The sequence below is a fragment of the Bison bison genome, unplaced genomic scaffold (genome assembly GCF_000754665.1).
Source record: "Bison bison bison isolate TAMUID 2011002044 unplaced genomic scaffold, Bison_UMD1.0 scf7180017863691, whole genome shotgun sequence".
In the NCBI taxonomy this organism is placed as follows: domain Eukaryota; kingdom Metazoa; phylum Chordata; class Mammalia; order Artiodactyla; family Bovidae; genus Bison; species Bison bison.
In genome coordinates this window covers 21013-34598 of record NW_011494263.1, presented here as the reverse complement: position 1 = coordinate 34598, position 13586 = coordinate 21013, and the positions used below count along the sequence as shown (strand labels likewise).

Genomic DNA, 13586 nt, shown 5'->3' with positions numbered 1-13586 from the left:
ATGAAGTGGCTAGGAAGAGGACATGAAACCACGTGTGTCAAGCATGGCCCCTAGTATCCATTTTCATGATGTTCTTAGCCTTTTTTTCTCCAAGTAGGCAAGGTTCTCCATCCTCTTAGATGTCCATGCAGATCAGTTTGATTTTCCAGCCAAGATTCAAGGAAGAGATTACAATTCAAGTCTCTGTATTCTGAAAAGTTTCAAAGTCCATTCACCAAGGACACTGTTGAAGGTAAAGATTTTATCAAGAGCTTTGTAATTTTTTTCAGATCTTTCAGTGGCCTAAAGGGGAAAACTAGGGTAAGTCAGAGCATATATAACTAGGGGCTTCTAGTCACCACTACATGCTAAGAACCCAAACTTCCCTGAGTACTTGGAGCCAGGAAATACACATGAAGTGGCTTGTGCTCCTCGGGCTGGTGGCCTTCTCAGAGTGCATAGTCAAGTAAGTATGGGGACTGTAAGTCACATCATACTCCTTTCTCAGATTTTTCTTTTCATCTGATCATTCTTCCACCCATCAGGTTTAGAAGGGAATGGAATCTTTCCCTAAGAGTCTTAAAGTTCAGCTCTTACTTATTGATAGGTAACTTGCTATAGGAACTGTATATCCCAAGGTCTTGGTATAGATTTGGGTTGCACAAATCTTGGGGCCCAGTCATGTAATGACCTATTGAAAATGCAACTCCTTGCAACTGTTCAGTGCACAGTCAATGCAGATGTCGATGTGGTCCTGTGGAATAGCACTTTTCTACATTTTATTCAACACGCCCTCTTTTTCCCTGGTCTACATCAGTGTGTATATGTCTATGTCTGCATCTCTGTATCACTGTCATTTATCTCTCCATCTCTTTGGAAGTCACTGGGAGTGTATTTCTCTTTGTGTTGTTTTCTTTTAATTTTTCATTTGACTCTTACTTCCTTCTCAAGCCACTGAATTTCCCTTATTTGATCCCTATATCTTGGATTCTTCTTTCAATTCTCTTTCAACTTGGAGAAAGATACACTGTTTTACACTGTTTTATATCGGACGAGCAGTGTGAACACAGTCAACTCAGAAATCTCTTGCATTTCAAATTGCTCTCTTGTAAAAGAGGATAAGAGTGCCCCTTCTACCTCCTTCCTTGAGGTTCTATGAGAAGGAATGAGTGAGATGGCAACAGCAATGCTAATGGCTGTCATTGTTGAGACTTCCTATTTATCAGGTACCTTATATCCATCACTTCAGTTATCGCCAAAATATTCTATTTGTAGGGGTTGTATTGTTACATTCCACCATTTTACCAAAGGGGAGAGTGAGAGACCACATGGTCAAATGGCTTACCCAAGATTGCAGAACAGAACCTGTATTCAAATCTGTCTTTGCCATGGTATATGCATAAAATTCTGATAATGTGCCTCATAAAAATGATTAGAAAATACACAGGGCCATTACAATGACAGTTATACCTTAAAACTGACAGCTAATTGTAGCATCTTCTTTGTTTTCTTTGTCGAATTCTTGGTGAAAGAATACCTCTAAGGAGAGTGAAGACAATGAGAAATGCTATCAGTGGAAAAAACACGCTGAACAATATCCTGAAGGAGCATGCTGACAGACTGCCCCAGATTTCTTTTCGTGGCTCAAATCTAACTCACCCACTGAGAAACATCAGGGATGTGAGTATTTTGGGAGGATGGTGCTCCACTGCGCCCCCTGGTGCTCTAGCCTAGCACTGAGGCTCATCTGGAGGTGCCACGTGGGATGTTGGGGTTGGGGTTCCTGCAAGAGGCACAGACACTGGAAAACAGGGACCCCACCCAGAGGAGAAGGCACTGTCATCCTCAACTGTTGGTCTTTGTGACTGGGCCCGGCAATTACCATGTGGCAGGTAAACATCAATTTGTGTGTCAAAGATGTGTCATTAGTTTGAGGGCGATTGTTTCTTCTGAACTAAATGAGCCACTGAGTTATAGATAAAGAGTGAACCATCACTTATCAAAAGGTAGAACCAACTGCAAAGCAATTTTGAATCCCCAGGTAGAGGAATTCAGTTGCCACAGATGCAAGAACGACAGCAGTAAAAAGTTACTGAACCTGCATTCTGAGTATGGCCATAAGAATCATTGTGGTTCCTGTTTTTAGATTAGAAAAAGGGCTTGTTTTGTCTTCAAGATGTCTTCAAAAATGCCCATGCTAGCCTGAGAGATCGGAGAAGGCAATGGCACCCTACTCCAGTACTTTTTCCTGAAAATCCCATGGACAGAGGAGCCTGGTAGGCTGCAGTCCATGGGGTCGCTAGAGTTGGACACAACTGAACGACTTCACTTTGACTTTTCACTTTCATGCATTGGAGAAGGAAATGGCAACCCACTCCAGTGTTCTTGCCTGGAGAGTCCCATGGATAGGGAAGCCTGGTGGGCTGCCGTCTATGGAGTTGCACAGAGTCGGACATGACTGAAGCGACTTAGCAGCAGCAGTAGCAGCAGCCTGAGAGATAGGCAAAGAGTAAATACATGTCAAATGAAAGTGTCAACTGTGTGCTGTTGATCGGATGTGGTCTGAGTTTAGAAGGAGTGGCTGGGGTTGATCAAGAAGGACCTCCTGGAGAAGCAGGTGCTAAGGCTGGGTTTGAAGAGACCACAGAGCTTCTCAAATGAAGGCACCAGGACTTCCCTGAGTTTCCAGTGGTCCTGGAGGCCAAGTGGTTATGCCTCTGGGCTTTCCATGCAGGAGGTACCACTTCAATGCCTGTTCATAGAGTCAATATCCTGCATACAATGTAGCACAGGAAAACTATATCAAATGCAGATACATCTGTGACCAAAGTCTGTGAGCTGCACGGTGGTTAGAAAGTGATCTCAAGAGATATGTGACACCCAGAGGGAGGCATCAGTTTGGGAACAGAGGGTAGCCAGTTCTGCACTAACCCACTCCCTCCTTCTCCCTGTAGTTGTTCTACGTGGGTAACATCACCATTGGGACACCCCCTCAGGAATTCCAGGTTATCTTTGACACAGGTTCATCTGACTTGTGGGTGGCCTCCATCTTTTGCAACAGCTCATCCTGTGGTGAGTACAGACACCCTGTACCCGGACCATCCTTCACTTGCCCTGCCACCCTGTTTCCACCCTTGGCACCTGATGACACTCATCTCTTGTGTCTGCAGCTGCACACGTTAGGTTCAGACATCATCAGTCTTCCACCTTCCGGCCTACCAATAAGACCTTCAGGATCACCTATGGATCTGGGAGAATGAAAGGAGTTGTTGTTCATGACACAGTTCGGGTAACAGTGTAACAAATGCTGAGTCAGAACTGGCTATGGAGTGACCACTGCTTGCAAAACAGATGCAGGACCATCTGGCAGGACCCTTCCTAGCCTAACTCCCATAGATAATGGCCATCTTATCCACAGGATATGTCTCTGGGTAGGCAGTGCCTGTGGTGACACACGAGCAAACAAATTATCTAATCCAGAGAGTGGTTTGAGGTGTGGACTTGAAGCTCCTCTGCCCATGAGCAGTTCAAGGGTCATTTTGCTGGGAGCGAGAAGAAGGGATAAAAGCACCCACTTTTATATTCACAGACTATTCCAGGCACTTTCAGGTGATAACTTGTTTAATCATGAAGCAACCCCACACAGCAGTTACTCTGATTAGCTCATGAGACATATGAGGAAACTGAGGTGCAGAGAGAAAGGGCCTTGCTGAGGGCACACCTGTGGTAAGTGGTGGAGTTAGGCTGGCTTTTCAGGACTGAAGTTGCTGTGGGGCATTTGGGGACCGGATAAAACTGATCTGGGGACCCTGGGGGCAGTCAAGGGCTTATGGTATCCATAGTGGTACACTGGAGGCCTGAGAAGTCAAGGGGCCTGATAAATGAGTTCTCACTCTAGACGACCCATGAGAGTCTAATAAACCTATGGCCTGTCTCCCCCAAAATACTTTAGTAGTTCCCCTCTCTCTCTTTCTCTCTCATACACACCCACACAAATACACACATATCACAAAAAGTGAATTCCCCAGACAGTAATTTCTTAGAACCCTGCAAGCAAGTTGTGTTTTTGGCTTCTGTCTTCCTGGACAGATGCAGAATCCTCAGTACATTACAGAGAATGAAGTCCATTTCTGTCCTTAGGTCACAGTGATGCCAAAGAGAAGGCTATTTTGCTCTCAATTGCTTTGTCCCTAAGGTGTCACCAATGGGACCTGGCCTGACTCTTGGTTGCCCCACCTGGACAGAAGCCACAAGGCCAATTTGACTCACCTAGGTGGTGTTTTTCAGAGGGGCAGATGTTTTAAAATTCACAGCATCTCTCAAGTGGAACCCAGATTTCCCTCCCAGCTTCATCTAACCACCTGTGGGCCACCAAAGACAGAGCCCAGCCTCAATTCTTCTCTGAGGATCTCATGGCAATGCACCCCAGCCCAGTCCTGGCCCCACTTCATGTATCTGTAAGTGGGAACACTCTTCTCTCCCACAGATTGGGGACCTTGTAAGTACTGACCAGCCATTCGGTCTATGCCTGAAAGACTCTGGGTTTAAGGGCATACCTTTTGATGGCATCTTGGGCTTGAGCTACCCCAACAAAACCTTCTCTGGAGCCTTCCCCATCTTTGACAAGCTGAAGAATGAAGGTGCCATTTCTGAGCCTGTTTTTGCCTTCTACTTGAGCAAGTAAGTCTGAGATGGACAATCCCTTTCTCTAACTTAGCTGTAAGATGCTTTCAGTTGCACGAAAATTATAAAACACTTGCTAAAGAAGTATCCTGAGAGATAATCTAACCCAGGATAACTATGGCCCCCTGGCTTCACTACTGGCTTTTATAAATAAAATTTCATTGGAACACAACCCTACTCCTGGGCTCAAGACCAGTAACTTGGTCTAGGGGGGTGAGTGAGGAGGAAGGCTAATGGAAGGCAACAGGAAATAAGTTGAAGGAAAGGCATTAGGATTTGCCTATGAATTTGATAAGGAAGGAAGGAGAAGGATGGTGGATATCTTTCCTTCCTCGTTAGCATTCCACTGGGAGCCCAGGACCAGCTACCCAATTTGTAGGAGTCAGTGAGAAATGAAACTGTGGGACACAAAAGTGTGGGACCCCTTGTTCAAGAAATATTAGGCATTTCAAGAGAGGGAGAACAGAGGTTGGGTCCCTTCTGAGTGTGGGGCCCTTTGGACAATAGAGGTCACAGGCCAGTGGAGCCAACTCTGGGTGACCTGATCCCACATCCTTAGAACTCCCAGGCCTTGATTTCCCTGAAAAATGACAAGGTGGACAAGGGGAAAGCCAAAACACTTCAGCACCGTGTCCTCTGAGGGTGTCTGAGCACTCAGGTCGCTGGAGGTCCAGGGTGTCTTCAGAAGACATAGTGGGTGGAGCCCAGCCAAGTGTCAGCTTCTAACCTCCTCTGTGCCACTCACTAGCCAGTAACAGACCTCAGTCTGGATCTCAGTCTCTCCTAGACACTATTTCTGCATCTGTATATGGGGACCTTATTAGGGCTTTGATGGGTGGACAAGCACAGCTCTCAGTCAGTGCTGCTGTTCCTGTCCTCCAAGGATTCTCCCCTCTCTTCTCTCTACAGAGACAAGCAGGAGGGCAGTGTGGTGATGTTTGGTGGGGTGGACCACCGCTACTACAAGGGGGAGCTCAACTGGGTACCATTGATCCAAGTGGGTGACTGGTTTGTACACATGGACCGGTAAGCCTCTCCCTCTGAGGGTCAGCCCAAGTGATGCTCCCACTACTGTACATGGACACAGGCAGACACACACAAATACATTCTCAGACACAGTCACACAGACATATACACCACCCACAAAGACAGAGACAGACACACAGACACATGGAAAGACACAAGCAGACACATATAAACCTACACAGAGACACATAAAAACATGCATAGCTAGTCAGAGACACACAAGCACACTCAGAGACACATACAAACACACATACAGACAAACACACAAGTACATAGATACACAAACAACCCATGGGTTCATAATCCCCTGGCCTTCTGAGCAAGGCTCTGGCAAGTGTCCTAAAAGGGTCAAGAGAGGTCTGTGCAGCTGGGAGAGGGCTGCACCCACTGCCCTTTGAGGTGGGGAGCATGGTTAGAGGACTCTACAGTGTGGTGAACAGAGGATCAGGGAGGATTTCTTCAGCTTGAACAGAGTTATGATAAGATGACCAACCGCCCAGGGCTACCTAGGACATAGGAAGTTCTCAGTACAGATAAATGTCATTTTAAAAACAGGGACAGCCCTGAGAAAATGGGGAGAACTGGTCTTATTAGGGAGCAGCTACCGAGAAATGGAGAGAGGTTGGCTGCAGTCTTAAGACGTGAAAGCAACTAATAAAAAGGACACCCCACGTTCTTGGGCACACAGTGGGACAGGGGCTATAACAGAGAATCAGGAAGGTGGGATCCAGGAGTGACCTGAGGACAAGGGGCATAATTGATAGGATTCTTTGTGATACCCTCACAAAAGCTGACCTATCCTTTGGAGTTTCTGTGGGCTAGTCATGTATTTCCTGGCCAGGGTCTGAGGGTCTGAGCTGGTTGTAGGAGCAGTGCTGGGAGACACCCTCTCCCAGAGGAGCCCCTCTCCCACCACTATGAGACTCTGCTGCCCCTGTGAATCTCCATCTTCACTCTGTGTGTGACCCGTTATTTGTTCCCCATGAGATACAGCTCTCTGAATGTTTCTTATTATTTTCTCAGTCTTCATTCACTTATTGAACAGACAAGCATTGGGCATCCACTGTGTGCCAGGCATTTTAGGGAGGCAAGGAGAATAAAACTCCCCCTCACATCTAAGAAGGCAGATGTACATGAAGTGACTCACCTAAATAGTGAATTGTGACTTTGGTATATGCTAGACATGAGGAGGAGAAGGTAATGGCAACTCACTCCAGTACTCTTGCCTGGACAATCCCAGAGATGGCAGAGCCTGGTGGGCTGCCCTCTAAGAGGTCCCACAGAGTTGAACATGACTGAAGTGAATTAACAGCAGCAGCAGCAGACATGAGGAAGGGTCTACAGAGAATGACCAAGACAGGAAACTGACAAACACTGGGGAAAGACTTCCCGAAAACAGTACAATTAAGGTGGAATCTGGAAGATGAGAAGAAATTTGCTAGTTAAAGGGGAGTGGAGTCTTCTAGGAAGGAAGACCAGCTTGTGTCAAGGTACAAACGATCCTGGTGTATTCAAGTACTGCATCCGAGGATGTCAAGAAACGTGCTGTGTCTAGAGTAAAGGAAAAGAGGGCAAGAGACGAAGGGCTGTTTAGGAGACGTTGGGAAGGGGGCAATTCTGGAGAGACTCAGAGTGACCTTGATGCCCACTTTCTTCCATTGTCTCTCAGCATCACCATGAAAAGAAAGGTTATTGCTTGTTCTGATGGCTGCAAGGCCCTTGTGGACACCGGGACATCAGATATCGTAGGCCCAAGTACACTGGTCAATAACATCTGGAAGCTCATCCGTGCTAGGCCACTGGGTCCTCAGGTGAAGGGTCATGCCCCAGGGTCACTCCCAGTCTCCACACACAACAAGGATCTCCAGGGCCAACCTCTCACCCTCTCTCTCTAACAGTACTTCGTTTCATGTTCTGCGGTCAATACACTGCCCTCTATTATCTTCACCATCAACGGCATCAACTACCGACTGCCAGCTCGAGCCTACATCCACAAGGTGAGGGGACAATACTGAGGGTTGGTTCTCAGACTGGAGCTTGCAGGAACCCTTGGGCTGCTGCTGGGAGGAGAGCGCCCTCTGGAGGCCATGTCGCACCATTGCAGATGCTGCTGAGCCCTGTGGCTGGGCCAGTGCTTCCCACAAAACCAATTACTTGAGATGTAAGGGCTGTGTGGGACACTGATCTTCCTGAAATAAATGTGGAGATGCCACAGCATATGGCATCTGGCATGGTGGGAGTCACAAGGAGAGGGGAACACTAAGGTACTCAGTGCTCAAAGAACTTCAATTCAGTCTGAACCCGTAGGTGCATGAACATGAAATTCAGCTCTAGCAGTCCCTGAAATAGGCCATGTTACAAGGAGAATGGCTGGGGACAGTCCCAGTGTGATGTCCTAGCATAAGTTAACAGTCTCCGTTCCCTTCTCAAAGTTTTCCTGGTTTGGATGATAAATTACATGGTCAGCCTAATTCTCGACTGCATCTTCCCATTGCTCCAGCCAGGTGCCTCCTTTGTGAGTTGGGGTACCCGACCCCTCTGTGTGATGTTGGATAGTAAGGTGAATAAAGGGTGCACAGTGACTGCTCAGCCCTGGCACAGGGTGGAGGCTTCATGTCAGCTCCCTGCGAGAGTTCAGAGCAGGCTGATGGGCTCAAAGAAGGCTTTGAGGAAGAGAGGGAATTTCAGGAATTCTAAAACTGTAAACTCATGGAGCCATGTGGAGGGTTGCTTGGTTTTAGGAAAAACTGCACTGGATTCCATGCAAATGACATCCCAAGGTGCTCTGCATTGGGGCACTGGGGACTTACTCGGGGTGATGAGGGCTACGGACTCACCGGTGGGGATGGGGAATCAGAGTACATTACCCACCCAAGCCTGGAGTGGCCAAAGAGGGTGAGTGTGGGCCGAAGGAGGCTTCTCAGATTTCCTGAGTTAAGTCTTCAAGAATGTGTTGTGGGCACGTTCTATTTAATCTTAAATAGATTATCCATCTATTTAAGATGGATAATCAACAACGAGTTACTTTGTAGCACAGGGAACTCCGCTCAGTTATATGACAGCCTGGATGGGAGGGGTGTCCTTGGGACCAGGATACCTGGATACATATGGTTGAGTCCCTCTACTGTCCACCTGAAACTCAGAATATTGTTAATCAGCTATACTCCACTACAAAAAACATTTTTAAATAAAGTATGTATTGTGGGGAGGCAGAAGGAGAACCAGCATTCTCTGCAGAGAAATAAAGGAGCAGGAATCAGAAGAAAAGAAACAGGGAGTGAGGGGAACTATGGACACACTTGTTCTTTTCTAAAAAAATTATTTGAAGTGTGGCTACTCTTCAGTGTTGCATTAAGTTCTGCCGCACAGCAATGTGACTCATTATACACATAAAAATTTTTTTTCTTATTCTTTTTCATGTGGTTTATCACTGAATATTGAATATAGTTCTTTATGCTCTACAGTAGGACTTTGTTGTTTTTCATTCCTGTGTTTCCCCAACTCCCAGTCCTCCACTCACCACACCCTTCCTCATGGCAACCTCATGTCTTGGCCCTCTTTGCTTTTGGATGAACTGTCATATCCCCTGCTGCTGAGAAAACCCATTGATACTTACCAAAAGAGGGAAATAAAACAAAGAATTATGCTGGGTTTGGATATTGGGGGGAGTTACTGGTAAGGGCTCATGCTGACTGGTGTGTGTCTCTGACTCCCCCAGGATTCTAGAGGCCGCTGCTATACCGCCTTTAAAGAGCACCGATTCAGTTCACCTATAGAGACCTGGCTCCTGGGTGACGTCTTCCTGAGGCGGTATTTCTCAGTCTTTGATCGAGGAAATGACAGGATTGGCCTGGCACGGGCAGTGTAAATGCTTAGAGTGGTTCAGGAATCAGTAAAGCTGTTCCTAACACACCCTAACTCACACTTGGGGCACTCTTGCCTAGGATGCTGGTGAACTGTATTTGGTGGTCTGTACACCCTATTCTCAGTAAAGAATAAAGGGTTTCACTCTTAATGGTGCTGAAACAAATGGTTGCCTCTGTTTGTGTCTGGGAGTGAAGGATCTAGAACCAAGTCTGAATCAAAATTGAGAGGAGCCCTACTCCAACTGGCTTCAAGGAAAACAGAGACTCATTGAAATGATTCTGGGAATCCAGGATACAAGAATCAGAGCAAATACAAAGATCTCAGTGACTAGATCCAAGAAATCAGAAGTCATCAATTCTCTCTCACCTTCGCTCTTTCCCTTCAGTCTACTTTAATGGTCTTAGCCTGGCAACTTTTTTCCATAAGGCTTATACACCTAGTGAGGGAGTTCAAGCTACCTGCCCTAGGGTTTTTAATCCTGAAGGCATCACCCAGTAAGGAAAGAAGATTGCGGACATCAAAGTTCAAGGATGTTCTCTGAATGACCCACCTCAGATCACATGTATAACCCTATATCAGCCATCCTGGCAGGGCCATGGGGTCTTATGACTGGCTTACATGGTCTTTGGCCCTGACTCAGAAGTACAGATGATTGTCAGTTTCCTCCAGAACTACATGACTGAAGCTGGGGAGAGGCAGCCCCAAGGATAGCGACTGGCAGATGGTCTAGACCATGGAAGAGTTTGTGATGACCCACCAACTCCACCACCTCCTCATTCAGAGGAATTATAAGGGATAATGAAATAGACTCTCTTTGTCCCATCTCAGATGATCTTATCACTGGGCTTCTCCTCCAGGGGATTTTGGGTGAGGTACTTCATGCAGAGCTGGTTCCCTCTTGTTCCCACACCCCAGTCACCAGCTCTCTGCCACATATGCCTGCTCTGTCCTTTATAGTCCCACTTGGTAAGTGGTGGCCACAGTTGATCCCTGAGCCATCCCCCTCCTCCAGGGCCCAGAATGCCCCTTCCTTGCCTCCAGTGCTGCTGGGGAGAATGCAACACATGTATCAGCGGACCCAGGTTACACAAAGCCTTCAGCCTTTCTGAGCTTCCTCCAGGGGTGGAGCTACAAACTATTTGCTTGGAGCTGCCATGGTTAGGCACTTTTGAAGTGGAAGCATTCGTTCTTTCCACCCGGAGGGCCTCAGTAGATGCCTCAGCTGAGTCAGCAGGGGTCACAGGTTGATTTCCTTTCAGATTGACTGGTTTGATCTCCTTGTTGTATAAGGGACTCTCAAGAATCTTCATAAGGATCACAGTTCAAAAGCTCAATTCTTTGGCATTCACCCTTTCTTATGGTCCAGATTCCACATCTGTATATGATTACTGGGAAAATCATAGCTTTGACACTAGAGACCTCTGTAGCAAAGTGAGTTTCTGCTTTATAATACACTGTGCAGGTTTTTCATAGCCTATCTTTCTTCCAAGGAGCAAGTGTCTTTTAATTTTGTGGCTGCAGTCAAGGTCCATAGTGGTTTTGGAGCCCAAGAAAATAAAATCTGCCACTGTTTCCACTTTTCCCTCATCTATATGCCATGATGTGGTAGGGATCGGATGCCATGAATGTTGAGTATATTTTTGTGAATAGTTGTTTGAATGTTGAGTTTTAAGCCAGTTTTTGCATCTAGTCTCCTCATCAAGAGGCTCTTTAGTTCTTCTTTGCTTTCTGCTATTTGGGCAATGTCATCTTCATTTCTGTGGATGTTGATATTTCTCCCAGAAATCTTTATTCCAGCTTGGGATTTATGTTGTCCAGCATATTGAATGATGTATCCTATATAGAAATTAAATAACCAGAGTGGGAATGTACACCTTGTCACACTTCTTTCCCAGTTTTAAATCTTTCAGTTGTTCTGTGCCTGATTCTAAGTGCTGCTTTTTGAGCTACATACAGACTTTTCAGGAGACATGTAGGGTGATCTGGTACTCCCATTTCCTTAAGAATTTTCCACAATTTGTTGTTGTTCACACAGTGAAAGGCTTTAGCATAGTCAGTGAAGCAGATGGAAATGTTTTCTGGGATTCCCTTGCTTTCTCTATGATCCAGTGGATGTTGGCAATTTGATCTCTGGTTCCTCAAACCAGTTTGTACATCTGGAAGTTCTCAGTTCCTGTAGTGTTGAAGCTTAGCTTATAGGATTTTGAGCATTACCTTGCTATCAAGTGAGATGAGCTCTATTGCATGATAGGTTGAACATTCTTTGGAATTGCCTTTCTTTTGGATTGGAATGAAAACTGACATTTGCCAGCACTGTGGCCACTGATGAGTTTTCCAAATTTGATGACATACTGAATGCAGCACTTTTACAGCCTCATTCTTTAGGATTTTTAAATAGCTCAGCTGGAATTCCATTACCTCTTCTATCATTGTTTCTAGTGATGCTTCCTAAGGCCAACTTGACTTCATACTCCAGTATATCGAGCTTTACATGAGTGACCCAAGCATCATCACTATCCCGGTCTTTATGACCGTTTTTGTACAGTTCTTCTGTGCGTTCTTGCCACCTCTTCTTAATCTCATCTGCTTCTGTTAGGTCTTTGAGTTTTTTGTCCTTTATTGTGCCCATCCTTGCATGAAGTGTTCCTCTTGTAGCTCCAATTTTCCTGAAGCGATCTATACTCTTTACAATTCTATTGTTTTCCTCTAATTCTTGCAGTGTTCACTTATGAAGACTTTCTTATATCCCCTTGCTATTCTCTGGAAGTCCACATTCTATTGCTATATCTTTCCCTTTCTCCTTTGCCTTTCACTTCTTTTATATTCTCAGCTGTTTTTAAGGCCTCCTCAGGCAACCCCTTTTCCTTCTCACATTTGTTTTTCTTTGGGATGGTTTTTGTGACCACCTCCCATACAATGTTACAAACCTCCATCCATATTTCTTCAGGCTTCCAGACCTAATCCCTTGAATCTATTTTTTATCTCCACTATATAATCACAAGGGATTTGATTTAGGTCATAACTGAATGTTCTACTGGTTTTCCTTACTTACTTCAATTTAAGCCTGAATACTGCTTGCTTCTGCCTAAGCATTGTTGCCAGATCACCACCCACCGCTCCCAGTGGGTGTGGAACAAAAACACACAATTTGAGGTCTGTTACCCTGGGTCTGTGGCTTTTCACGTGCTTAGCTGTGTGACCTTGATCAAGTACCTTAACCTCAGTATTCTCATCTGGTCAATGGGCACGATGATGATAATTCCACCTCTAGATGCATGTGTGCCCGCTAAGAACAGGTGGCCCTGAGAGGGCTTACTGGGTTCCTGAGTCTGGAACAAATATGCATTATTCTGTCACCTGGGGAGAAGGAAATCTTCTGTTTAGCGGTTATGGCTGTCATTCCCTAGGCTAAATATTGATTCAAGCCAAATGACCTGGCTTGAATCAATCTCTAAACCCTGACCCAGAACTCTGACTGAGCTGATGCTTCTGTTTTCTGGGCCCCAACAAAAGCTAATGATTACTGGCTCAGATTGCTCTCTTCCCAGCCTTGCCAGTAAGCCTTTCCTTGCCAACTACTTCTAGCCTGAAATCACACTGCAAGGAGAGTTGTAAGGCTTTTGGTCTCTTTTCCATTTCCCACATCTCCAGCATATCAACAAGTAGCTGTGATGGCTTCTTGTCATAGCAACAACTATAGCAACCTGTACAGTCCAATGTCAGCCTGTTAAATGAAACTGTCCCCATTTGGCCCCTCATGTTTAAATTACCTACAGTTGCCTTAGAATCCTTCCTATGCTTGCTGTTTAACGACCAAATGTATGTGGACTTGATCTAGTTTTCTTTCCCAAGCATGATTCCAACCATGCAATGAAGTAACCAAACATTTAGTCATCTAACTATCCACGGGAATTGACAAAAGCAAACCACCCATCCGTTTCTAGCTTGCCCCAAAACAACATTGAAGTGATCTGCTGAAACAATGCGATAGATTGGCATGTACACTCCAGAAGGGACACTTTTTCTGGATT

General features: G+C 45.7%; 1 protein-coding gene across 1 annotated transcript; it reads left to right on the top strand.

Annotated features, from left to right (window-relative positions):
- Window positions 1-348: 348 nt before the first annotated feature.
- On the top strand, window positions 349-9718 carry LOC104983924 (pregnancy-associated glycoprotein 1-like). Its single transcript, XM_010833471.1, has 9 exons — window positions 349-445; window positions 1512-1659; window positions 2934-3051; window positions 3150-3268; window positions 4466-4659; window positions 5572-5688; window positions 7358-7499; window positions 7587-7685; window positions 9407-9718. The coding sequence occupies exons 1-9, from the start codon at window positions 393-395 to the stop codon at window positions 9554-9556; spliced, it is 1140 nt and encodes a 379-aa protein (XP_010831773.1). The 5' UTR covers window positions 349-392; the 3' UTR covers window positions 9557-9718.
- Window positions 9719-13586: the final 3868 nt, after the last annotated feature.